At 32.0% G+C, this 27,930-nt stretch overlaps 2 protein-coding genes, 1 long non-coding RNA gene and 1 pseudogene across 4 annotated transcripts in view; 2 read left to right on the top strand and 2 right to left on the bottom strand.

Moving 5' to 3' along the window:
- Positions 1-12,917, bottom strand: part of ClpX (Caseinolytic protease chaperone subunit) — a 54,613-nt gene extending 41,696 nt beyond the window's left edge. The window contains exon 1 of the mRNA XM_088236985.1: positions 11,511-12,917. Within this exon, the coding sequence (XP_088093111.1) occupies positions 11,511-11,586 (76 nt within the window). The 5' untranslated portion in view covers positions 11,587-12,917. The remainder of the gene's footprint in view (positions 1-11,510) is intronic.
- On the top strand, positions 2,111-3,597 carry LOC148274526 (peptidyl-prolyl cis-trans isomerase pseudogene; annotated as a pseudogene). The gene has a single exon (XR_015824283.1). The product of XR_015824283.1 is annotated as a peptidyl-prolyl cis-trans isomerase pseudogene (transcript).
- Positions 12,918-14,818: 1,901 nt separating the features above from the next.
- Syt4 (Synaptotagmin 4) overlaps positions 14,819-27,930 on the bottom strand; it is a 34,615-nt gene continuing 21,503 nt past the window's right edge. Inside the window, exons 2-10 of the mRNA XM_088236984.1 lie at positions 26,415-26,531; positions 22,555-22,694; positions 21,532-21,770; positions 20,971-21,111; positions 20,770-20,883; positions 20,342-20,459; positions 20,105-20,232; positions 19,457-19,646; positions 14,819-19,019 (exon numbers count right to left, since the gene is read on the bottom strand). Coding sequence (XP_088093110.1) covers positions 18,900-19,019; positions 19,457-19,646; positions 20,105-20,232; positions 20,342-20,459; positions 20,770-20,883; positions 20,971-21,111; positions 21,532-21,770; positions 22,555-22,694; positions 26,415-26,531 — 1,307 coding nt within the window. The 3' untranslated portion in view covers positions 14,819-18,899. The remainder of the gene's footprint in view (positions 19,020-19,456; positions 19,647-20,104; positions 20,233-20,341; positions 20,460-20,769; positions 20,884-20,970; positions 21,112-21,531; positions 21,771-22,554; positions 22,695-26,414; positions 26,532-27,930) is intronic.
- Positions 21,537-23,940, top strand: LOC148274524 (uncharacterized). Its single transcript, XR_015824284.1, has 2 exons — positions 21,537-21,750; positions 23,029-23,940. It is a non-coding gene; the product is annotated as an uncharacterized LOC148274524 (long non-coding RNA).

Raw genomic sequence — 27,930 nt, 5'->3', positions numbered from 1 at the left:
GGGATGGAGAATACCTTAGAAAATGGAATATGGAAGTCTAGGCTTATGACCTGTCGTTGGCTGGTTTTTACACACTATGTAACATTCACCATTTTGCCTATGTTGGAACATCTATATTTCTTCCATTTGTTGATTTTAGTGAAGTTAAAGAGCTGAAACCTTTATCGTTGTGAAGAGATTCATCTGACTGAATAATTTAACATACTAGGGAACGCCTGAAAACAATTCTCCAATTTTTAAACTTCTTCTTGGAAGCTAAGTGGTCACTTAAACCAGCCAACGACAGGTCATAAGCCCTGTAGATGCCTAGACTTCCATATTCCATTTTCTAAGGTATTCTCCATCCCTGTTGTAATTTGTTAATCTTAATGACTCCCGAGGGGGTGAAATCCAGTTTTTTGACTACAAACATTTGGACAAACTCAAATATTGTAGTATAATCTATGTCCACGACAGGCATGATGCGTTAAATTATTATTTAAGCATAAATGTATATAAGACCATTAGTCAACTTGTTCGTTTGAAAACGTCCTAAGGCGAAAAAATTGCTAAAAACATAATTTATTATAAATGTTGTTATTTTTAAAAGGCAATTAATTATTAGATTATTTATTTATTATATATACGGCATAAGCCAATTACAACAGTTACATGAAGAAACTGAACAAAAAGAACATAAAACTATTTAGCAAAGACAAACAAGGGCAAAACAATAATTGTATACAATTTATTCATAAAAACGAAAGACCTAAGACTTAGAGCTAAACCATGCCAATCCAACTTCATCCCACACTGTTTAGTCGCGAAGAGATCTACGAAAAGCCGGAAGATCTATCCCAAAGAATTCCAAGTCGTGTGATGAATTGACTAATCTACACATTCTGAACATTGGGGCATAAAAAACAAAGTTGCTCTTAGAAGATTTTATAAATAGCAGATTTTGACTTCTGGTGACACGGTTGGGATCATTAAAAGAAATTGATTGCAACAGAGATGGGACATCACTTAAAGCATTAAGTATTTTGAAAATGCATATAATGTCCATCTCAGTTCTACGTCTCTCCAATGAAGACAGATAAGGAGATTGCTTTATTTCAAAATAGGAATAATAGCTTATAAATAGAAGAACAATTGAAATGTATTTTTTACAGGGCATACGCCACTTATAAGATGTCAAGTTTTTCTAATGTTTTGACGTGGCCAATGATGAGTAATCACGGACGGCATCGACGTCAAGGTCTTGACCACATAACTATAGACTGCCTAGAGACGTAATACATGACATTGACCCCGGTGATTGCCAATGTCTAAAACACCGAATGTAGCCGATCGAAGTTAACATCATCAATTCCCTATCCGCACCAGTCAGTGGTACACAGCTTGCCCAGCACACACCGCAGCTGAGGACATAAGTCTCCTTGGCGGTGCTCACATGGACGGAAAAATTGCTCGTTGCCGGGCTCTCTGATCTGGTAGTCACAGCATCTTTCTGCTGAAAGAAGGCAATCCAGAAGTACATAATATGCATTTCATTGGATTGAGAAAAGTGAATTCTTCACTGACGGATTAAATTAATTGGACATAACCAATTCGCCGAAATGATTTAAAAAAAACTTTTTTGCGTGTGCGGATAGGGAAATCATGATGATACTGTAATTTGGACGATTTTGTGCAATCAAAATCCGGATTTATTTTATTTTTTTATTTTTTATTTTATTAAAATTTTCACGCCCATAAGGCTTTTACATACATGAAAGTTATATAAAATATGAGTACATAAACAACATTAAAATTAAAAAATACGGTATAAAGCAACAAAAGATAGAACAGTGTTTAGAAGTAAAGTTGGTATAAAAAAAAAGAAGATGAGTATATAAACAACATATTTTTTTTAAAATACAATATAAATAAATAAATATAGGAACAGTGTTAAGAAGTATAGTTGGTATAAAAATAAAAAGATGAGTGTATTAACAACAAAAATTTAAAAAAATACAAAATAAAGTAATAAAATATAGAACTATAGAACTGTGTTTTATTGAAGTATTATTTGTGGGTAGATACCAAAATAAGTATTTTAAAAACACGATTTATTCTTTATTTGAATCTTGTATGAAAATAATGACATGCATATTTTGGGCAAATTCGTATGAAAAATTGTAAGCGTTTCAATTATTTCGCCGGCCACAATCGTTTCGGTTATTTGAATGTAAATTATGCTTAGTTTTATTCGCAAATGTGCTACCAAAGCGGGTTTGCCGCGGGTGTATTTCGATATGGCGGCTGACGGTGAGCCGATAGGGCGGCTCATCATCGAACTGCGCTCGGACGTGGTGCCCAAAACTTCGGAGAACTTCCGCGCCCTCTGCACGGGAGAAAGGGGCTTCGGGTATAAAGGATCCCTCTTCCACCGAGTTTTCCCGAACTTCGTATGCCAGGGGGGCGACATCGTCAACAACAACGGCACGGGAGGAAAATCCATCTACGGGGACAGATTTGAGGACGAGAATTTCATCCTCGGCCACACGGCTGCGGGCATGCTGGCCATGGCGAGCTCCAGTCCCGACAGCAACGGATCCCAGTTCTTCATCACCACCACCAAGGCCAGCTGGTTGGACAACAAGCACGTCGTGTTCGGAGAAGTGGTGCAAGGTATGGACGTGCTGAAGAAGATCGATTCTTACGGAACGCAGCCCGGCACCACGACCAAGGAAATCACCGTCTGCGACTCCGGCCAACTCGACTAAAGCAACATCGACTTCTCCGAAATTCCGGTACACAAGAGCTCTTGTTATTGTTTTAATTGTAAATCAATAACAACTCCTACGATATTTTAAACATAAATTTAAAGACATGTCCTGAGAAATATTGTTTTCAGTTTCATTTTTTAATGTTTTATTAACTTTAAAATAATGATTAATAATTATAGCGCATATTTGTCATTGTGATTGGAAAAGTCCATGTGTTAATAATACACGTACTATTTTATTTAAATATGCTATTGCTAAATTACGACTCGTTAGAATTATTCATAATCGTATTATTTTACCTCTCACTCTTTCATTATCATTTAGGAAAGTTCATACAAAATAAGCCTGCATTTCATATTGAAAGGGTATTTTTCGCGATCAATATAATTAAATTAAACTGTTATATTGCGAGGACCTAAGTAATTATCTACCATGATATGTTTTAATAATTATTTTTTTATTACTTTACTTCTTATTATTTTACAATAAATACGCTGAGAACATGTAATATTACTAACTGTTTTTGTTGATTGATTGAAAAAAGAAAAAAAGAATAACTTAATGTTTGAAAAAATAAACTGCAAAATTAGATTTATAATATTTGAAACATATTTTTTCGAAATTAAGTTTTAAATAACTAACAACAGCAACGAACAATATTTTAAACATTTTAATAAAAAAGTGTTAGTACTTTTACTTATTAGGTATTTGAGGCCATGAACTTCTCAAACGCCCCTCATGAGTTCGAGAATTTTAAGATATGTTTACATACATACTAAGTAGTCAAATAAATATGCAATACATTAACATTTTTTATTAATTCTAATAAATTTATTTGACTACCTGCTATTTGATATTTAATGGTAATATTATTTATTTATTTATTTTGTTCATTAACGACCAAAAGGCATTTACAAAAAATAGAAATGAAATACATGCTAATATACTAAATAATAAACACAGAATATACAGAAAAAATATGTGAAATTAGTAAAAAAAAAGTTTTCCAAAAAAAAAAAAAAACAATAATAACAAAGGTATGCAAGAAAAAACAGTAGGCATATAAACAAAAAATGCAAAGATATAAGCTTATGAAATAAATTCTGTAAAGCAAACAATAAATAAAGTGTTACGGTAAGCAAGAAAGACATTTTTAAGTTAAATTAATAAGCAAGCAAGCATATATTATCACGAAAAAATAAGAAATAAAAATATGTATCTATGATATACGTATTTGCCAATACTACAATGCAATTTGATATAATAGTAAAAAATAAAAAACAAGTATAAGGTAATAAAAATAAACACGTAAGCATTTTTTTAATTTATGGAATTGAATGTGAGTAATATGAAAAAAATATAACATTAAATGTTTAATATTTAACTTTAGGTGCTTTATAATAATGTTCATTTATAAATAAATAATTTTAACACAGGTAATCGTCAAGGACATGCTGCCCATAACCCTTCATTACTTTACCAAAACCAACTCACTAATTCTAAATATTTTTTGAAGCAGCTTATTTAAAGCCACATTATATATTTTTAGAATAGTATTATAGGTGAATAAAACTAATACATACTTATGATGCTGATCAAGCAGTACATTTCTAGCTATGCACAAAATAATGTAAACATTTCTACTCCCATGAGACATGTTCTGCCGTCCTTACGAAGAGTGCGGTATGTAGCATTTTTGGCGACATTTTGTTAAATACAGATTCGGAATCATGAAGAAAAGTACTTTATTTAAGTCCTACTCGCGTTTCAATATTCCTTCATCCAAATCCAGGAATCAAAACGGCAGTAACTAGATTTTCAGTTTCTAATTATCTTTAAATTAGTTTCGTATGAGTTTAATTTATCTAAATTTATTTAACAGAGAGGGAAAACATTTTCGAAAAGGGAATATAAAGATCTAAACATTTACACGGCTTATGATCTGTCATTGGCTGGTTTAAGTGGTATTAAGTCATAAATTAATTTCGATTAAAATGGTTGAGGATTCCAAAGTTTTAAGTATGATTTTATGGGGAAATTTGACTAGAGTTCAAATATTTTATATTGTTCTGTGCATGTAGTAAAAACAAAATGGACAAATGAATCGTGAAGCAATGTTGCAAGGGACAAAGTAAGGTTATGATGAGCAGGTAGACCCTTTATAATGGCAACATAGCTAAATCTAAACATTCATAATACAATGTTTCGATTGGTACTTAAGTAAGTACTTAAACATGTGTGTTATTATTTGTCAAACAATGTTGCCAACCATCAATCAGTATTCACAAGATAACACTTGAAACTGCTATAATGTTTGTATATCAAGCGATGAACTACCATTACTTTCATTGCAGTAATTATTAATAAGTGGCAGATAACAGTCCATAAGGCTATCGTCGACTGTTCCATGCTAGGTTATGATTTTTTTTACCATTTGTATGGATAACTTATATAGCGCCATTTTTGTAATATAATTTACTATCTACGCTTTCAATTGGTTGTTTGTTCGTATACTAATATTGTCACTTTTTTTTTTAATTGCGAAGAGAAGGAAGTATCCTAAATAATTTTATTGGCCTCATTAGATTTGTGGGGTTCATAGTCCGTCGATCGATGAGACACGTGCTAAAGAATTCGCCTGAAACTACAGTGCAATGATCGATGAAGCTAGTCATATTTTTCTATAGAATCCAATACAACATATTATGCAACTCTAACAGTATTGCACAGAATGACGAGAGCATAGTTCTGCAGTACATTAACACCATCCTTACCATCGAGATATGAACAATAAAGGAACGCAGTCTATAAAAAGTCCACAGGGCGCAGTAAACGCCCAGTTCAGTTCAGCAGTTCAATTCAGTCAGTCCAGTTCAACGCAGTCACACAGTTCCAGCATGTAGTTCAAGTGCAGTATCTTCAATTCCTCATCGCCGTAACACTCGCGCGACACAATTCACTATTTATTCGCCATGTAATAAATACACACTAAACAGTAACCTCGTGTCTTCTCTATTAATCTCTAACTGGGGTAGGAGCTCCAACCGTCAACAACCAAATTCCTATATTGGTGACCCTGACGTGATTGTCGATTGTTCAACATAGTACGGCATCATGAAATAACATAGGGTGGATTTATTAATCATATTTTAAAAATTATTGCATGTATCAATAGGCAGGCATGTATCAATAGACACGAAACAGTACACCATGAGGCCGACTAATCTCCACTCGATTTATTTTAGCAAAAATTTTCCCCGCGAGTAGAAACTAAATAAATTTAAAAAATTAAAAAATAATAAATAAGTATCCAACCACCCTAATTTTACCGGACAGAGTGGATTTGCACGATATGTGTGAAACGGGCCCGTACATGACAGACACAATCAATCATTTTTAGAATAATAATATATAAGATTTTGAATCAAACTCAAAACAGAGTAAATAATCTACTTTTAGGATTTGAGTAAGCGAGCATTTTTTTAACTTAGCATTTTAATATCAATTCTTCAAGTTTTTTATTTCAGAGACACAGGTAAGGGTATGTCAGATTTTTTTATTTTTTATTTATTTATTAACGGCAGTAACCAATTCGGATTTTTTTTTAATATAGTTAAAAAGTAATAAAATATAAGATACATATTAATTGTAAGTGACTTAGTAAATAATTAAACCAGTACTTATATTTTGGGTGATATATTTTGGTAAAAGGTTGCAATAAAGAATAAAAAACGATTCTCCAATAAAATAAATTGCTTTAAGTAAAAATGTATACATATATGTCAATAACCTTATGACTTATGACAATATGAAGCTTTACCTTACATAGTTTATTTTAAATAAGTATACTTGATAACAAAAAATCATTTGTACTATAATAATTGCATTGAGTTCAATTTTATAGATTATATAACTAACAAGAAATTATATACTTATCACGCTATTTTGTTAATTAAGGTCAGAACTCTAATTATTCGCAGAAATAACTTGGCCCACAATATTATATTTTCCTATACATTTCAAGTTCTATCATAAAACTGTGTCCACTGTAATGTATTCTGTGTACGTGACGTGTTTTCCTCTGTTATTTTGCCTAAGAAATGAACACTAAATATTTCTTATTGTCATCCAATCACCCATAGAACCCACAACATTGGAGCACGCTTTAAATTTTTTTAAAGGAATAATAATGCAATCACTTCTGTATTAGTTTAACTGCACATTTTCACTATCTTATCAACATTTAAAATATTGTAATTTCTAAACATTTTACAACAGAGATGAAGAACATTTAAGAGAAGGTAATATAGAAGTCTAGGCATCTACAGGGCTTATGACCTGTCAATGGCTGGTTTAAGTGGCCACTTTACACACTGTGTAACATTCACCATTCTGCCTATATTTGAACATCTATATTCCTTCAATTCTTTCATCTGTTGATGTTTGTGAAGTTAAAGAGCTGAAACCTTTATTTATGCGGGTGAGATTCATCTAATTGAATTATTTCACCTACATACTAGGCAACGCCTGAAAATATTATTTTTCAATTTCTATACATCTTCATGGACCAGGTAATTTATCAACAATATTTTGAGTTTGTCCAAATTTTTGTAGACAAGGACTGGATTCAACTCCCTGGGGAGCTGTTTATATTAACATTTTACAACAGAGATGAAGAACATTTAAGAGAAGGTAATATAGAAGTCTGTAATATAGAAGTTGTAAAATGTTAGTATAAACAGCTCCCCAGGGAGTTGAATCCAGTCCTTGTCTACAAAAATTTGGACAAATTTAAAATATTGTTGATTGTAATTTCTGTTCTATAAACGTTACAATCCTTCCATAATACTCGCGTTAAGAATGAGTTAGGAGTTCATGATTGTAAACTTCGCTCTGCAAAGAAATAGCATTATATTATTTGCCAAGTTATCTCAAAAGGCGTGAAACAGGGATGTGTAATGTCACCATGGTTGTTTAATCTATACATGGACAACTGTATGAAAGAGATAGAATTATGGGTATTGGAGCAAAAATGGATAATTTCTCAGTAAGCTGCTTGTTGAATGCTGATGATGCAGTTCTGTTAGCAAGCAGCAAGGATGATTTGCAACAAATAGTCTCTAGAATGTATGATGTATGCCCGGAGAGCGAATTGGCGATGAACGAAAGTAAGTCAAAAGTGATGGTGTTTGAAAGGGATAGTGAGGTTACTGACTGCATAATAAATGTAAACAACGAATGTCTCGAGCAAGTAGAAGAATTTGTGTATCTGGGAAGCATGTTTTCAAGAGATGGAAGAGTAGAAAAAGATGTTGAAAGAATAGTGAATGCAGGAAACAAAATGAACGGAGCACTAAGCACAGTAATTTCTAATAAAAATATGTCAACGAAGCAAAACTGGCAGTGCACAACGGAGTTTTAGTCCCAACACTAATGTATGGAAGTGAAACATGGAACTGGCAGAGGAAGGATGAAAGCCGAGTGAACGCGGTTGAAATGCGATCTCTTAGACGAATGTGTGGGAAATCAATGTATGACAGGGTTACGAATGATGAAATCAGGCGAGAGTGTAAATCTGAGTCAAGTATAATTGATAATATTAAGAAAGGGTCTCTGAGATGGTTTGGTCACGTAGAACGAATGGACGACGAAAGAATCGTATAACAAGTATATATGGCGAAAATGAACGGCAACGTGAGACGAGGACGACCAAGGAAGACGTGGCATGATCAGATAAACCAAAATCTTAAGTCTGGTCATGTCAAAAGCAGACAGAACTGAAGGGCATGTATGACAAGATGTATGAATGTGGAGGAAGCTAGGAATGTATGCCAGGATAGACATGTGTGGCGGTCCATTCTCTCTGCCTACCCCTACGGTGAAATGGCGTGATGGTAGTAGTAGTAGCAGTTATCAGGTTCTGTGGTGGTATTCTGGATCTTCTCTACCCCCTAGAGAGTGATTAATATGAAGATTTTTTTTTTATGCGACCACATTTTGCTTTGTATAATGGCCAGACTGATGATTAAACATCAAACGGTGTATAAAACTGCTTCAAAAATGGAAATTAAACTAATACGGTTTTGTCAATTCAACCTAATTAAGTATTTTGGGTTATGTTTAAGGTCGCAATAATGTTCTAAATTAAAATCATCATGTTTGATTTCAAGTGTTCATATTTTTTGAGATTTAATCATCAGTGTGGCCACATATTAAATGAAGCAAAAATTAGTCGCATGGAAAAAAAAAAATCTCTAAATTTACCAGTCTCTAGAGGATGGAGAAGATTCATAATTGCACCCCTGATCTCATTATAGTGTGGAAGATTCCAGATGAAAATCAGAGACACGTTCCCCGTCCTACGACTACTTGATGCTCATTCTCCAGACACAATCAAGTATTTACAACTAGTTAAAAATTAAACCATTTGTATACTGAAATCATAACTTTTTTTAAAAAGATCCATTTGATGTCACAATCACAAGTCTTTAAAAAAACTTTATAAAGTTGTTTGATGATCAGATTAATGATCAGGCATTCTTTATGTGCAGTCTCTAAAAATTTAACTCTTAACTCAACACGTCTAGAGTTAAGTTTACTTGCGTAAGATCGAACATCTTGCCTTCATGGATATTAGAAATTATAGCCAATACATTGCGATTAGAATAACAGATCAGTTTCCTATGCACCTTTAAATGCGGATGAGGAAAGGTAATAATAATTTCCAAATTTAACCTAAGATATATTTACAATTTGTTACAATCCTATAACAGGAAGTTCTTTGTATATGTAATCAAACTGACTGCGTTTATCGGACAAAGGCTTCAAACCACAACTATAGAAAAAGCGGTTTCAAAAAGAAAGAGAAAGTTTCGGTAAGGAGTACGAAATAGTCCGTATCATATTGCGAGGAAAAAGCATATGGGAAGAAGACATATCTCCTGGCTTAAAAACTTAAGAGAGTGGTTCCACTGCAGCTCCGAATCCCTTATATAGAGCGGCTGCGGACAAAGCAAAAATTGCCATGATGACAGCCAACCTCCACTGTGGAGCGGCACAATAAGAAGATAAAGAAACAAAGTCTTGAAAAACAACATCTTGAATGCTCAACTTATGAGACAAATTTACTTTGCTATTTTCCAAAGCAAACTATCATATTGCAATTAAGCTTGGGGAGGTTGCTCTCGTTCAATCCTTGAACCAGTGAAAACAGCACAAAAATGGATCATGAAGATCATTCTTAAAAAATCCTAGAGGTTTCCAACGGAAGATCTATTCGCTGGGTTTAAGCTATTGGATGTAAGACAATTGTTTGTGAGGTGCCTACTACTTAAATTTTATGATAAATTAAGTGAGGTAAACAGAACCCAACAAAATATAAACACTTGCTCAGCAACGCAAATCAGCTGTATTGTCCCATTTGTATCAACCGCCTTTGGTAAAAATCAATATAATGTAATTGTGCCAAAAATATTTAATGATTTAATGCTAAATAGAAAATACTTAAAATGTAAAACAAATTTTAAAATAAAAATAAATGCACATAAAAATAGTGTAGAGAGATTTTTAAAAAAAATATTTAGATTAAAAAACGTAGTACTTTGTATGATTGGTACATATATCATTTATATTCTTATGTATTACATTACTTTATATTTGTTTTTTTATTATATATAATTTATGTTTAAGTAACATGTATTCTTGGCACTTGTATAATATTTATATACATTTGATTAGCTAGGCATTTATAATGAAGTAGTTTTAGTTTTTTTTTTTGTTATTATTTATTAGTATAGAACTACTTATGCTTTAAATGATAAAAAATCTCCGTCTTAGAACAGGCTGAGCCATGTTAGATGGGGACTATCCTAAACAGAGAAAACTCCGTTTTCATTTTATATTCACGAGTTTAATATAGATTCCTTGTTATTAAATAGGTATGCTTATTTTATGCAATAAATTTATACAATTAAAAAATAAAATAAAGTATTTAAACCAAAAACACCTTTTGCTGCAATATTTTTGCCAGTATGTGTATAAGACCCACATAATTAGTTAAAACACATTAAAACTAATAAAATAACTTTGTCCGAAACACAGCTGAAGTAATACTATGTCAAACTAGTAGGAAATCGAACTGAAATAGGGTTTACTCGTAGTTGTTATTAGAGTGCGATAACCACATAATTGTTTATGCGCAAATTACTGAAGTGATTTTATTCTTATGTTTTTTTATCTTATTTCTTTAGAATACATAATGTATAGTTTATAATTAATTATCATAATGTTATCCAGGCATGTTCTTTACTCTGAAAAGGTACAGATTAAGTATTATATTGTTTATAATACTTAATATATTTATATTTAGGAATGTATTTAAAATATTATTAAACAACGACGCAACCATTTTGTTCAAACTATTAATAACATTTTTACCTTAATTGAATAAAATGAAATATAATGAAATGCATAAAAATAACTCCTCAAAGATCATCAAAGGTTAAATGCGATAATTGATGATATTTTAATAAGCATAAATGATAATAAATGTATAGATAAAAGCATAATATACTACCCGCTAGTAATTCGTTTGATGAAAATAGTTAAATATTATCATAAAGCAAGTTCACGACAAATATAAATACGATTTGACATGTCCCAACATATTGTAGGTTATATTCTGAAAAACCGATTATTTTGCTCGATATGAGTTGGCATATTATTACACAATTACAAACTTTGAAGTAAAATGATATTTACCTGGTGAGGTCTTGCAACTTCTCGCTATTAAAATGGTTTTGCCAAATGTTAACAGGCTGGTCCTGACACTACTCATGATGATAATATATATTTTTGACCACTTTACTGTACTTCGCACTCGCGCTTGTTGACAAACAATCAATTGTGCAAACTAAAAATATATTTATTTTTTATAACTATCACAGGTACCGTATAGTTGACGAATAAATAGTATCGTACAATTATATCACAGCGTGATTTGCTTACTTAAAAAAATGACAATGGACCGAAAGGATTCGTGTTTATTATTCAATAGACTTTATCTTCCATGACGCAACACCGTGAACACTCGGGACAACACAAAATAGTGCAATAATTTTAACGATCGACATGCACCTCGGGAAAACGGCAACCAAAGGGGAGAAATCACATTCGCGACTTTAATTATTTTAATCGAGCGGCCATTGCGACGAACACAGCTGATTTTGATTTATGTGTCCATTATATGAGTCGGTCACTTGATTGATTGTAGATTTCTTTATTATCATAAGGTCACCACGAACATCAAAATGATTTCTAAAAATTGCATTAGTCATGACATCTGTTGTCTAAATGTTCAAGCTTTAAATTTTTTTTTAATCTTGCATATCGATACTTTACTTCAATGATTGTAAAAAAAAAGACTTATAATCAAAACTTCCTAATATTGTGACACATTTATTAATTTGTTACCTACACATGTGTTAACATAATATATTTAGTTCATTTCTGGTTTTGATTAGCCGGGCCTTTTTTATTGTTACACACAATTATTTGACTGTTCATGCAAGTGATCTTTACACTAGGTATTTTAAGAAATCAATGTTATGAACATCATTGCAACATTGTTCATGTATCCTCACTATGTAAATGTGAATTTGAAATAGAAATACAAGCTCATATAAATGTTTGTCTTCATTCAAATTCAAATATAGAATCAGATAAATGTAATTGTCCTATTATAGATGTTGTAAATAATCATAAATATTTAGGATTAATTATTGATTCTAAATTTAGCTGCGGTGTTCATATTGATAGAATCTGGGACAGATTAAGGTACTGGCTTAAGGAGATTTATGAAATCAAAAGCATACTACCTTTTAAAACGTTAAGATACATATATACCTCGCTCATTGAATCCATTATATCTTACAGAGTACGTGTCTGGGATCTCACCTTCCAGTCTTATCTGGGTAAAATTTATGATATTCAGGTGAGACTGCTAAGGGGGATTGTACCGGATAGCATAATCCATGAGGCGAAACATATGGGCGAAGGTGTATATTTTAAATTCTGTAATGTCCTGCCGGTAAAACAACTTTTTGACTACAAATTTATTGTAGATAACTTTGATGATCCGGAATATAAAAAAAAGAGTTTTCCACACTCGCAACACTAGATTAAAAACTAAGGGCTCCCTGTTTGTTCCCCGAATTACAAATTACTTCGTAGAGCGAACATTAAATTGCGTTGTTCCAAAAGATTGTTAAATGATCTCCCACAAACTATCATTAACATTAAAGATCTTCAAATGAAAAAAAAAAGAACTGAAGAAATATCTTCTAGATTATATTCACTTTATAGTGCCTGTTTATAAATAAATTTGTAAAATATAAATAAAATAAATGTAATATAAACCTGTCACAAAAAAAAAATGTGTCCCACCGAAAAGTCTTTAGACTTATATCCGTATGCAGAGACGAAACTTAAGGTGAGGAAAGTACATTCTAATTTTAAATGCAGAGAATAACCCGAAGGTGAAGACAATAGAATGTACTTTCCTAACCTTAAGGTTTGTCTCTGCATACGGGTATTAGTGAGTAACAAATTCTTATATGTATTTTTTAATCATTAAATAAACGCTGCTCTGCAGCACTGAAACTGAAACAATTCTCTCCGGTTTTTAGTACGTTGATTTTCTATTTGGAAAATTGTCTTTATTTGGGACATGGAATCATTTTTTATCTCTATATACTACTTATTGGCGCCCTCCGTGGTCGTTGACACTTGACTCACGCACGGTAGATTCCGGGTTCGATCCCCGGTTGGAAAACAAAAATTAAATAGGATTTTTCTTAAGCCTGGGAATTCTGTATTGTAATTTACCACTGTAATTGGGCCTCCTGGCCTGTTGTTAAAAAAATCCTTTTTTTAATCTTTATATATTTATAGATATTTTATGGTAAGAATGATATATAAAGTATCTTTTAGTTTTCTGTATTTGCTGGCTTCAGTCCTGAGTCACATTGCTAATGACGTAGATCATCATCATTATTCTCTTTCTGCACTTAATGGTGCATAGGGCACTGCATTGGTACACCAATCGCAGCGTATCTTGATCATTTTTGTTACATGAAGGTAAGGGGATCAGTCTTACGCTTCAGGTACAGTCCAGGGAATATGAAATATTGTAGTGTAAAAACACCCTTTTAAATAATATTTCAGATCAACCATGTCGGGAATCGAACCCGAGACCTCTTGCATGGTAGGCAAATGCACTGACTATTTCACCAAGAGGCCGACATAGATAGTTGATTTGAAATATTCTGTAAAAATCAATACCTACCTCTAAATTACTACAGCATATTGAAAATTCGAATTGTCTTTGATAACTATTTGAACAATACCTAATTATTAAAATGCAAAATTATAGTTAAATTCTTATCTATCTTCAATTCTTACCCGATTAATTTGATAAATGGGGCTATGCTTTGGGTAACATATATTATTATTTTACACACATAATGGCTTTATCAGTAGATGTCGGTCCAGATTGTAAACTAAAAAGAAAAGTAAAAGGGCAAGAGAGAATAAAAATTATTATACAGGTGTTATTTAAACTCTCTCACATCCAAAAACCACGATGATCAGTATGGGCAAGAAGATATATTAGCATATAAAAAAAAAAAAATTACAAAAAAGAAATTTTCTTTTTTATAAATTATTTAAAAAAACAAATGGTTTCTTACTTCTGCAAAAAGAAGCGAGAGAAGAGAGGAGCGCGGCCCCGTGGTTATTGGTGTATCAGACTCTCCTCTCCCCCTTACTCGTTCCTCTCATACAGAGGTCAGCAACCATTTGCTTTTTTATATTAATATATTTTTTAATGTTATTCATACTAAAAAATTATTTTAATGTGCTAGGTCTTCTTGCTCATACTGATTATCGTGGTTTTGGATGTGACAGGGTTTAATGAGCACCCTGTTTATAATGTTGTGTTTAAATACATAATTCAAACCAGATTTTTTGTTAAAATCGGTACAGAAAAAAATATTATTAAAAAAACAGTAAAATACAGAACCATTTATTTCAAATAAAATTATCAATATAACAAACACAAGTTGTAACACACAAATTCAACAAAACTCAATTTGTAAGCTTTTTGAAAAACTAGATAGGTGAGCGCACAATTAAATAATTTTCCACAAAAAGTTCCTGGTACATTATATATTTTAATAACCTCAATTCAACTAAGTAATTTTTGTCAACACACAATTATATTTGTATAATATTGATGAAATAAATGTCTTGCTACCTACCTAATTACTATAATTTCAATAAGTGGTAATAAACACAATTAAAAATACATAACTAAATTATATTAATTTAAAAGAATAACATTCATGAATATATTTTAACTTAACTCCACTAAAAAAAAACTTAATAAAAAAATCTTATAGTATTATGTATGTACTACTAAGTTCATAAGTATAGATATATTTATATAAACATTTCAGTGAGGTAGCTTTTCACATGAAATTTACACATTGAAAAAACACTGAGTATCTCAAATATCATTATTGGAGTATTCATTGTTATTTTGGTGAAATCGCTTCAATTTTTAGCGTTAGTAATTTTGTATACATCATAATGCAATTGTCAACATATCCAAAATAAATCATTCGAAAGGGAATGCTGGTAGTGTTATAAATATTTTGCAACCGAATTGTCATTTTAGCCGGAATACAAATATGCTACTCAAATCACAAAATGGCTCCGTATTTTAAAAGAGCCAACCGAAGATTAGCCGTATTACATTTTAGCTGAACAAGCATACTACATCACATTTAATGGTATATTTTTTAATCCATTACATCTAACCCAACGATCCGCCATAACATTTTTACTGGATACAAATTGCGCCAGATTGCACTTTTTGGTTATTTCTTCCACTTGAGGTGTTGCATATCAAATGGCACTGTCAAAGATGGCATCATGCAGCAAAACTGTACGGCAAATATTATCAAATATTGCGAGTGCTATTTCTCTAGAATATTCAAGTTTAAACCGTGAGCTTAATGTCTTGGAAGGGTGGAAGTTTTATTTTATAAAAAATTGACCAGGAATATTATGCACAATGAAACCCAACCTAACCTAACCCTCTAATCAAAAGATATTTATTTACTTAGATGCTTAACGTGGTTAGTCATTTGTAAAATGCTAGGTGTTAGTAATATGGCTACACGCTACACGTTAGTGGCCCTTTTACAATAGATGCTTTGTCATTTGGCTAGCCAATATGTATTCTGGCTAAAATGATAAACGGCAACAATCTGCAAAATACGCATATTTATAAAACATAACACTGTTAGTTTAAGTAAATATGAAGTTATATATTGTTGTCTTGGTGGTGAAATGCACTGAGCCTCATATTTGAGAAAAATGTTTTTTTAGTTCACTAGTTAGTAACAAAAAATACATCGGATTCTTTCTGTTGCAATACCGACATTTATTTCATCATCATCATCATGATGATATTTATATTTAGTAGAATGACTGAATTAAATTAGCCCCAAAATATTTTTGAGCAATACAATATGAAAACAAAATATTAATTTGTATTTTAATTAAAATTATTATTTGTGCTTTCAAACTTGAAGGTATTAATTATTATTCGTGAGCTTATTGTTATATCAAGTCGATGCTTTCTTCACTGATATTTTATGATAGAACTGCATTTTGATTAAAATAAGTAATATGCATTTTTTTATTTTTGACCACTTTAAATCAATATTCTTTTGAAAGTTATAAAACTTTTTGTAGGTAGTCAAACTCATATGATGCTGGTCACAAAGAAACCTGATCACTGGTAAACAATTTAAAATAAAAAATAGTCCAAACTATAAAACGTATTTTACTTAAGAAAATGAGTTTACTATGGCTGATTGTGATCAATGATAGGCATAAAAAAGAGATATTGCTAGAGAAAGGTATACAATATGAGTTGTGTTAATTTCTAAAACTTATTTTTCTATAAAATGTCATTAAAATATCACAAAACAATGTATTAGTATCTTTTTAAAAAAATATATGTATACCTACATGGACAAATAAAATCCTAATTATTGGTGAATGTGTGGTGATACAGTAATCGAAATACTTACAGGTATTTTATAAATACCAGTTTATAAAAATCAAATGAATAATGTGAAGTTACAATTCAAACACTAACACAAATGCTAATTTTGGATCAGATACATTTGGTGATGCAGGGATAATACATATGGGTACATTCATAAACATAAGTTTATTCTACCTAAATATAATAAAGACTTAATACAATATAGACATAATATTATTTTTACACATTGACAAGATAACGGTTACTGCTGTATTTTTTTAATTCATAAAAAATGTTGATTTAAAATTAAACAAAATTACATACCTACATGAGTTAAGTATTAAACATGAAATAATTTCATTTGTGTTTTGAAAATCATGGTTTTTAATTTCGATTGTGAATTTAAAAATACAGCTGTAAACCGGGGCCATGTAAGATTTCTGGAATGTTATCGAAGTATGGATATTATTCTTATCCTAGTTTAATTGTTACTTCACAAGTTCTCTGCATCCTTGAGAAATAACAATTATCTTATCCTAACACAAAAAGCTATAAAATCACTCACAGCATTTAACAACTTTCATTAAAATTCTCAATTAATCTTTAAACAAACAATAATTATTGAACTTATGGTTGGAAAGAAAATCTTAAATTAATTTTGATGTAATGATTTGGTATTTTTTTTTAGACTTCCTTAAAGTAATTATTGGGAAGGTTCGAAGGCAAATGGCATTCAGTTTTGAATGTATTTTCTATTTTATCTTGAATACATTGTTGTAAAGTGTAAAATGTGATGTCTTTACAGCTTGCATACTCTGGTGTCTGACCAACACAAATTAGAGAATGGCCAGCTTAGAATATAAGTTTGTTCATACATTTTATAATTACTACACCAATGCCTTCACTGCTTCGCTAATTAGCACTAGTGAGATAATCGTAGTTGATATTTAAGTTTAACAGAAATTGCAATATTCTTTGAATCATAATGAAAACAAAATTTTCAGGACCACGGTTAAATAAATAAGTTTTTTTTACTTATGAATATAAGTTTTCTTAGCTTTATCAATCTATGTTTCTACTAAATTCATAGCTGAATATGAATACTGTATAGATGTATTTATAGATAAGATAGCTACCATTAGGTACTTGAACTGTCTTCCCATTAATTTCAATCACAATAAACCTCTTTCCACAAATTATCCTAACTTTGGCCAAATTTTGAAACACAATATTTTTAACAAATTACAGAAGTATATTTTAGTGAAGGAAATATAGAAGTCTGAGCATTTGAAGGGCTTATTACCAGTCATTGGCTGGTTTAAGTGGCCACTTTACACGCCGTAACATTCACCATTTTGCCCATGTTTTAACATCAACATTTCTTCAATTATTCTTCCATCTGTTGATTTTAGTAAAGTTAAGGTGCATTATTTGTACAAAGTCTATGCTTTTCAAGAGCATTATTAAATACAAGGTGAGAATAATTAAAAAATAAATTTAATGTAGCTAAATACAGGGTTTCAATGATGTACACTAAGTGCAAAACATTCAATAATGTGTCCTAAGATATTTACAAATTAATTAGCATAGCTAGAATATATTAAGTGCCGTGCACCTGTGAAAATTTGTCTAAAACTGTTCTTTTTTACACAGATGGAAAACATTATTTCATTAAAGACCAAACTTAAATATTATAATATTCACAATAAAACGTTCTTGTGTAGGTATTGACTGTTTCAAATTTGACAAAATATCAATAAAAAAATCATTTTCATGAATTCATTCATTTTTAAAATTATTTACTCTCAATTAAAAGGTTAATACATATAATTTATAAGATTTTATCCAAGCCATTTGCAAGTATTTTAAGGAATCATTTTAGCTGTTATTTCTAAACACAAAAGCAATTATAAAATTCAGGGAATATTAATTAATTGTTAAGTAATTATTATTACTACAAGCCAATAAAATGGTACCAGTATAAATCTATGACATTGATATAATTTTCTACACTGTAAAAGCTGTGATGTTTATTCGCGCAGTTTGTGCCAGTCTGCGATTTGGCGCCGAGGGGAATTACACACTTCATTCCAGTGATGGAGAGCACTTCCGATAGCTTTGGTTCCCCCGAGTTCAAGCCTGCCAATGACCTGAAAAAAGAGGATTTTCAATACTAAATTCTAAAACAATAACTACATCACTTTAATTTTACATTGCGAAACACAAGACATTGCGCTGCACTAGTTTTTGTATGTTCAATAGACTATTTTGCAAATTTTACAAAAGACCTTTTATTTGTTTTTAAAGTCAAATAAGTAAAATCAGTAAGTGAACCTAACAGGTACATTATTTACAAGAACTTTTTTGAAAATTCCATTTCATCACATGGTAGTCAACATGTTGATATGACATGGTCAATATTCATAAAACGGAGTCATTTTATACTGCAACAATGCACTGAGATTGATGTTGACACCAATGCAATGCCCTATGCAGCATTAGGAGCAGATAATTATAATTATGAATGGGGAGATTGGGGAATATGAAGTTAATAGAAAATGTTAATTTAATAATATTTAGTAGTTACCTCATTTTTGGTGACTCTATCCCAATCAAGCAATAAAAATTCTAGGGAAACAGAATCCAGTCCTTCTCCTCCAGCAGGAATATCGAATACAAAACTCTCATTGAAAACTGGGTTCAATGTCCTCTTCTTCACATGTGTCTTTTTCTTTGCAATTCGTTGTCCATTGTACAATAAATACATTTTCACATACCTGGAAAAGAAACCACCAAAATCATATAGTATAAATCCTTACTCTTTAGATTAATAGATATTTAAACAGAATTGTTTCATATTTTGTCAATACAACTTTGAAATCCCAAAACTACAACTAGACAAAAATATGAAAAAACCTAAGCGCTTGGTAAAATATTTTTAATTTTACTACAAAGTCCTTTGGAAAACTTGTGAGTAGCTAACCCGGACCCACTATAGGTTCAGTTAGCACTAAAAGCCCAAACATTTGCTTACAAGGGAGGAAGAATAATATGTTCGTATTCATTTACAAATGTGTATATTCTTATCACTTTTGAACCAGTGGCGGAGCGCAAGCACCCCTTACATCCAGTACTGATGAGTAGTTAATTTAATTCTGATATTACTGTGTTTTTGTGTTTGTGTGTTTTTATGTGTTGCATGTTCGCACAGATTTAATCAAAATTAGTAACTTACGGATCAGCAAGCCCTGTGACATCCATTTTGGGGAGATTCCTGGCTTTAAGAAGCACAACTGTGAGTCGGTTAGCTGCAGGTTGCCAACATAGAGAGAGGAGCAACTCTCCGCGACCTTGTGAACGAATCTACAATGTTTATAAACATTCAGTGTATTTAAATTAACAGGCTGAAAAATATTTAAGAATTTTCTTTATACAGAATAAAACATGTACTGTATTATAAAAAAAGTTGTACCTTCAAACTGCGGGGTTGGATTTCTCGACACAATGGCAAGGCCTGTGATGTGGTTTTTGACATTTCTACACTGTTCAGGGCGCAAAACACTTCTCCAATTATGTCATCTCGAGAGTATCTGTCGAAAAATAATAAATAAAGTTAAAAACAATGTTTTATATTGTTCACTAATAACATGGCTTGGATACATTGAATGAAAATGCCATAAAAGCATGGTTAAACAAATATATCTGGGAAGTGAAAATTAAAATGTTGAAGGAGCAAGGCTAAGGAAGACTTTATCAGATAAATAAATAAAAACAAAAAATGTAAGCGTAACCGTTACAAGATGCAAATATAAATTGCAGAAAATTAGAAAAGTTATGTGTGGTTATGGTCCAGCGAAATTATTTATTACAAATAAATATGTAGGTATGCTAAAATTGTACCTGTCAAAGCTGAGAACTATGAAATGCAATGTGATTGTCGATAGCTGGTTAAAGTTTATTCCATAGAATGTAAAATCTTCATCGTAAACAGGGTTCCTTGTTTTACGAACAACTCTGAAAGTAAAACACAAAAAGAATGCATTAATGCAGCCATTAGTATGGTGGTACGATACATATCATCTCGATCTAATTAGTTTTTACCTGGTTTTGACTTTATGCTGCTTATCAGGTAACAGTTGCAGTTTTACATAAGGATCACTCGAGCCGAGGTTCGGATCCTTTGCTGGTAAATCTTCACATTTGATGACTGAGACAATCAGGGAACTTTTTTCATGCTTAAATCTGTAAAAGTCATAATATTGATATGCATTTTAATTTGGGCTAAAATTAATATCTCATTAAATTAATGATAATAAAGAATTCAGAATATTTAACTTGTTAAGTATTCGAGAGTTAATTAAACAGATGGACAATATTTTATTTATCTCCCATACAACCAACTTATAAATTCAAACTTTAAACCTTGATTTCAAAATAATTTTATTTTTCATTATTTATTATTAGATGAAACTAAGTCAAGCATGTTTAGTTTTTTATCTGGAATTCTTATATGTATACCTATCAATTTATATATTGTATTTTCCCACTCAATAATCAGTAAGGAATGAACTATTTATTACCTACTGTTCCTGAGTAGAGTATAACTGAATTTAAATAGTCTTTGTGATTACAATTATTAAAAAAAACTATGTACAATTTTACCTCAGTTTGAAGTGCAGTTGTCCAAGTTTTATGATGCCATCTTCAGCTTCTATAATTCCATTGTCTCCTGGTTTGGGAACAGCTTCCAACTCTTTGATGGTAGTTCCAGGAAGTTCCTTGAAGGGAGTTGGAGGAGTCTGGGCTTCTGCAGCGCCCTTCTCTGTCTCCGAGTGGAAAGAGTCCTTCATAGGCTCCTGAGGAGCTGGTGGAGTTGCTGGGGTAAGTCCTCCGGATGGTTGCTGTTGAAAACCAAACAAAATAAATCAACAGTGAAGAAGCTCCAACAGATTTTGAGGATAGATTTTGATTAGATTAAATTGATATTGACAACTGAAGTAAAATCATGTCCTTTAATAAAACCTGTGTCGGAATAAAAAATATAATTTACACTAAGAACCAAAGCCCTAAACAAGTGATTTCAACTCGATGGCTCCTCTCAGGTAAAAAGGAAATAAAGTGAAGATTGGTCTGCTTCATGATAAACTGATTGGTGTATTTTCCTTTCATGCAGGAGATCTTGAGATCTCATTGTGCCAAATAAGGTCCTGACGTCACTGTCATTAGTGTAGATCTATTGTGACGAGTCCCCTTAAATTAATTCTCACCCCCCAAGCTTAGGTCTTTGAAGAGCTAGGGTACTCAGTGGAGGGCGAGTGCTTTGATATATATTTCTAAATCTCCTCCTTCGAAACCTAAGTCCTTAAAATATTGAGCTATTGGGTAGGGGGGCGAGAGCTCAAAAATCCTCAGGTTCAACCAATGGTTTACCAAAGATGCAGCGTCTATTGGTGATGTAAAGCAACACAGTAAAGGTGTTTCATCGTTTGCACTGCAGAATCTACATCTAGAAGTTTCAGTAAGACTCGTTATAGTAAAGTGTTAATGCAATTTGCAGTGTCCTGTAACTTGTAAAGGCTCAGGTGATAACCCTCTCTTGGTTTCGGATTAGTTTCTTTATGTCGAAAGCCAACCTTCGGGACTACTCCTTTAATAGTTGCTCTGCATGAGGAGTACTTTACTTACCGTGCCCGGGGGCGTCTTAGCCATTCCAGTCGGGCTGGGGGACTTCTTAAGGTAGTGAGAGCCCCCTCCTGGACTGCGGACGGCCGTGGGGCGCCGCGGGGGGCGGAACGCCAAAGGGCGCTCCGGTCCATGACGCTTGCCTACAACAAACATTTTAAAGAATTTAAAAATATAACTGAAATAAACAATGTTTCGAGATTATCCAATTTTTAAAAGAACTGGATTGCACCCCCTGTGGAGTTATTAAGATTAACATATTACAACAGAGATGCAGAAAGTATTTTTAGAAAATATTATATTGATTTCTAGGCATTTAAAGGTGGTCGATTTTAGTGGCCACTTTACACATGGTATAACATTCATTGTTCTGCCTATTTTTTTCACCACAGTAGGCCAGGAAGCCCAATTACAGCAGAGAATTTCAACACAAAACACCCAGGAGAAAAATCACATTTTGTTTTCGCGTTCTTCCAGGAATCGAACCCGAAACCGTGTGCGTGAGTCAAGAGTCTTAACCACTACTCCGCGGAGGCCACCGTTTGAACATTCATATTTCTTCACCCGTCTGTTCATTGTTGTAGATTTTGTTGAAGCAAATCGAGTATTGTGATGTGGTGTAGTAAACTTCGGATCAGAGGTACAGGGGTTCGCTTCTTGCTAAATGAAATGCCAATTATTTGGTATTGTTTTTGCGACCAATAGAAAATGATCACTAATCATCAGAAAACGAATCATAAAAACGCAAATATTGTTTTATGTCATTTGAGAAGTTCGGAAACTTTTATTAGAAATGGCACCAATGTATAAACGAAAGTAAAATAACATAAAAAATAAACCAGTAAAATATCATATTAGCTAACAGTGGAAAGATAATTTTCTGTCATTTATCATACTGATAACTGATGACCATTTTGGGTGTGTAATTTATATTAGGTTAGTCTATTTTTATGTACTAGTGAAACCCAGAAAGGGTCGTAAAAAATACAGTAATGTATTTTGTCATATTCCATAAATAATTTACAAACAACATGCGAAATACAACAGATATTTTCGATAATTCGCTAAGTGAGAACAAAAATATTTTTACTATCTATGTGTTTGTTTTCTTAAATTCTAATGCCTTCATTTTTCCCGGAGTTTTTTTTGTTTTTTCTTTAATCTGTTTTCTTTTTATTATAACTCAATCTTTTTTTATTTTATTTTTTTTAAAACTAGTTTCTGTAGGTTTTGTGTTTTATTTTTATTAATATTGTTTGTAACACATATGATAATATAATTGTAATTGTAATGTAATATATGTATACATAAGTCCAGTTGTCTGTAATTGATCTAAATACAAAGATAACTTAAACAAATACAAACTAATACCATTTTCGGGCAAAGGGATTTTGAGTATTATTCAATTAAAATCTATAACCTACTTCCACTATTTATTAAAACAATTAGTAACGAGAAAATGTTTAAAAAGGCTGTAAAAAATGGATGGTGGAGCTAGGTAGAAGTAAAATGGATTGTCTCATTCGCCCAAACCAATATTGAATCAACCGCTCCATAAGTGTATAGCTTATGTTAGGTTTTTGTTATTTTCATTGTGTGTTTGTAATATAAATGCACATGTATACCTAGTTTTTAAAACTGTGAATATTTTGTTAACTATCTTTGTTTATTGAGTTAGTCTTCTTTGTTTATTCTCAAATATAAAAACATTTCAAAAAAGTATATTTTTAAGTATCCTCGGCACGGGTAACCCTAGTGAGGTCACATTATTTTTATTATTAATTATAGTTTGTAAGAGAAAAATATGAATAAATAAAAATAAAATAAATATAATAGTGGAATACGGACGCCACTAAGAGAAAACACTTATTTTTCACTATCTTTTTCATCGGAATGACCAAATAAATGTTAAAAAGAAACGCGGTCCGACTTTTCTTAATACAAACGTATTTCCGTAATTTCTTCTTAAATAAATGGAACTAGAGCAGTGATATTTTTTACACACTATTAGATGTTTATCATAAGCGTGTCTATAGTTTTACGTTTTTATAAATTGTTTATTATGGGAGCTAGAATCATCCGAAAAGGCACGAAAGCGTCCAGAAGACTCATTCTGTCACTATTTCGTTTCGTAAGTTCGTTCTTTCGTCATGTAGGTATTCATCTTACTCTAACGCAATCAAAGTCGTATTTAGCCCTCTCATATAAAAATGAATTTACGAAATGAATGAGTTCTAGAATAAGGCCACAGTTTTATCTGCTGGTATACAAATATGATAAATATTGTACACCAAAACACACGACACCAAAAATGTTATTCTGTTACTCTTTCTAAAAAAAACAACCAAATTGGTTTTCTTTTGGGGTGCGAAAAATGGGACAGCGAATCGTCGATTTTAGTTAGACATAATCAGTTCGACGTGCTGTTGTCTTTTTCCCACAGTATACGGGAGGTATTTTCAATAGAGTGACAGAAAAACAATGTTTGAATACCTATTCATCAAAATTTATTGTCTGACCCGCGTATCCTCTTAACATTCAACGAAATACATATAACATTTCACACTAAGAACGCATAACATCATCATTGGCGGCCTCCGTGGTGTAGTGGTCAAGACGCTTGACTCACGCACGGAAGGTTCCGGGTTCGATTCCCGGTGAGAACACAAAAATTAAAAATGTGATTTTTCTCAAGCCTGGGTGTTTTGTGATGTAATTCACCACTGTCATTGGGCCTCCTAGCCTGTTGTAGTGCAAAAAAAAAATTATTACATCCCCGCCCACACCCGATAGTGCATAGAGTAAGGTAACAATTACAAGAAACATCATAAGTTATATTAGTAAATGAACGGCGCCGTGGCGTAGTTGGTTAGACGGCCAACTGTGAAACTAGCGTCGCGGGTTCGATTCCCGCTAGTTGCAAGAAAGCAATACAAGAAAGATTGTTTTCTCAATTGGTCTGGGTGTTGTTTATTTTTCATTACCTCCTTCCATATCCTCTCTATCCCACCTGCTGACAAGCCTCTAAATAGAGGCTTAGCGGATTATTCCTTTAAAAAAAATGTAATACTAATAAAAAAAATACTATATGCACATTGCCAATCTCATTTAAAATAGTTATGTAATAATAGGAGGGGGGTCCACTGCAGCTACGCATCACAAAGTATAAAAAAGCATTGTAAAAGTTATCCTCACAGTACCGATAAGTTTTTACCCTTAGAGTATATCTGTTTTTACCCATCTACGATTTTTTTAAAGCCTTTGATGTGCCTGAGATATGCCTAATATACGCTTTAAAAAATTCTGCTAGACAGATTTGGAGATGGATATCGTCATCCCTCTACTCAGGGACATGAATATATAACAAGGGCGATAAATCAATATTCGTCCTTTTGTCACAACATTTGGACAAAGGTTCAATGATTATTTTTCTGCAAAATTGCTTAATATGCTTCCACATAAAATTATGTTAACTGATTTAACAATATATCAAAAGAGAAATCTTAATCTGGGCGAAGAAAATTAGGGTAGAAGAAATAAAAAAAATGTTTGAAAGATAGGTGAAATACATTAAAAAATATAAAATAATACTGTATGGTCCTTCTTAGAACATGTTTTCCTAGGAAGGAGAACTCTTAAACTAATTCTGTACAAAAAAATAATTTTATAAAGCATATTTAGTCCAAGGAAAATAAAATATATATTCTAGTGTAAAAACACAATTTTGAATAGATATTATTTCATGTCAAAAATTCAACTCGAGACCTTAAGCGCGGTAGGCAAACGCAGCGACCATTAGACCACGAGACGGACACATTTAGCATTAAATTAAGATGACAGTAAAATAGCTTTTGATCACGTACCTAACTTGTTGTTCAGTGCAGCAATCCGCCGTCTGCGCAGGCATATGCAGATCGCTATGAAGACCAGCACCAGGACCGCTACTCCAATTAAAATGGCTGTCAGCACATCGGGAGTGACTGAAATTAATAAAAAATAAATAAATAGTTAACAATACTAACAGTAATGGGCTTTATAGATATAAAACTAGTCTGATTTCTTTTTTTATATGATATATTTCCTTAATATTTTTGGTTCCTTATTACTATCGTTTTTACTTATTACTTGTTTCTATTGTTATAGTTACCCAATTTTAGTATGTATTTTTATACGTACATATAGGTACAAATGTGTTTTATTTTCTTTATATTTGTGTTAAAGTCAATTTATGCCGTTTATGTAATAAATAAATGTTTTAAAACCAACTCAATGTTTGTTTGTCCTGATGGGTTGGTCGATCCGTAAAAAATGGACACGTCGCAGCCGGATTTTCATTTTACGCGAAATACTTTTTTAAAAATTGCAGTAAAAGAACTCGTTCCACCCAAAAACCATTCTTAATCCGTTCCTATCGATTTTTTTTTAAAATGTTTAAAAATCGAAAACCATTATTAATTTTCAATTTCACAATCCGTGATTTTAATCTAATTTAGCTTTACAGCCTTCCTTGCCTCTTTCGCTGTGTGTTTGGAAGTATATGGAGGGCTTATGTCGGATATTGTCATTATTCCTAATGACCGAATTGCAATTCCACGTATAGAGCCAAAAACGGTTTATTCACTTGTATAATTTAGTTCCAAAAAACCATTACCAAAATGGAATGCATATTGGTTAACCAAACAACAAAACGGCTCCGTGTTGTAAAAGAGTCAATCGACGATTAACCGTATTCCATTTTGACTGAATAACCACGCGAATTAAATAGTATAAAACATATTTTATTTTTTCCGGCTGGGCGAACAATTAGTCAAATTATAAACGTATTCTATTTTTCACTCAGAAAACTTAATAAAAAAAAACTTGTAAATTAGTTCTATTTTTCGGACGGAAAATTTAATCTTACTTTGTAGATCTCTGGGCTATCTCTTCGTTTTAGTAAGGAGAGAAACCTTTTAATACCCATTCATCGCATTTTTTTACCTCCTCTTTTACAGTAGTAGCTGCACGATTGTGGAATAATTTACTACTTTATTTCCATTCAAATCACGAACGAAATGTCACTTCCTGAATATTTGAGTTTTTTCTTTCTTCTCCCTTTTTCCTTCCCTCTTTACCCTGTCCTCTCTTAATAGCATAGTGTAGATATTTAGTAAATTTTTATTTCGGAAAAATATATAAATCAATTTTTTGTGTTATAGTGAAAATATCATAGTATACCTTCAATATGTTCACATACCACTGATTTTCTTAAATTGAACAGTTTGGGTAGGTAGGAAGAAATAAGATAATAATAAGATAATAAATAAGACTTAAGGAAATTTGCCCGCCCTTATGCATATGTATGTATGTAAACTGAATACATATATGAAGTGTTCAAAT

This window comes from Micrasema longulum, unplaced genomic scaffold (assembly GCF_059751315.1).
Source record: "Micrasema longulum isolate JH-2025_06_02 unplaced genomic scaffold, ASM5975131v1 h1tg001631l, whole genome shotgun sequence".
NCBI lineage: Eukaryota > Metazoa > Arthropoda > Insecta > Trichoptera > Brachycentridae > Micrasema > Micrasema longulum.
This window is presented reverse-complemented; position numbering and strand designations above follow the sequence as displayed.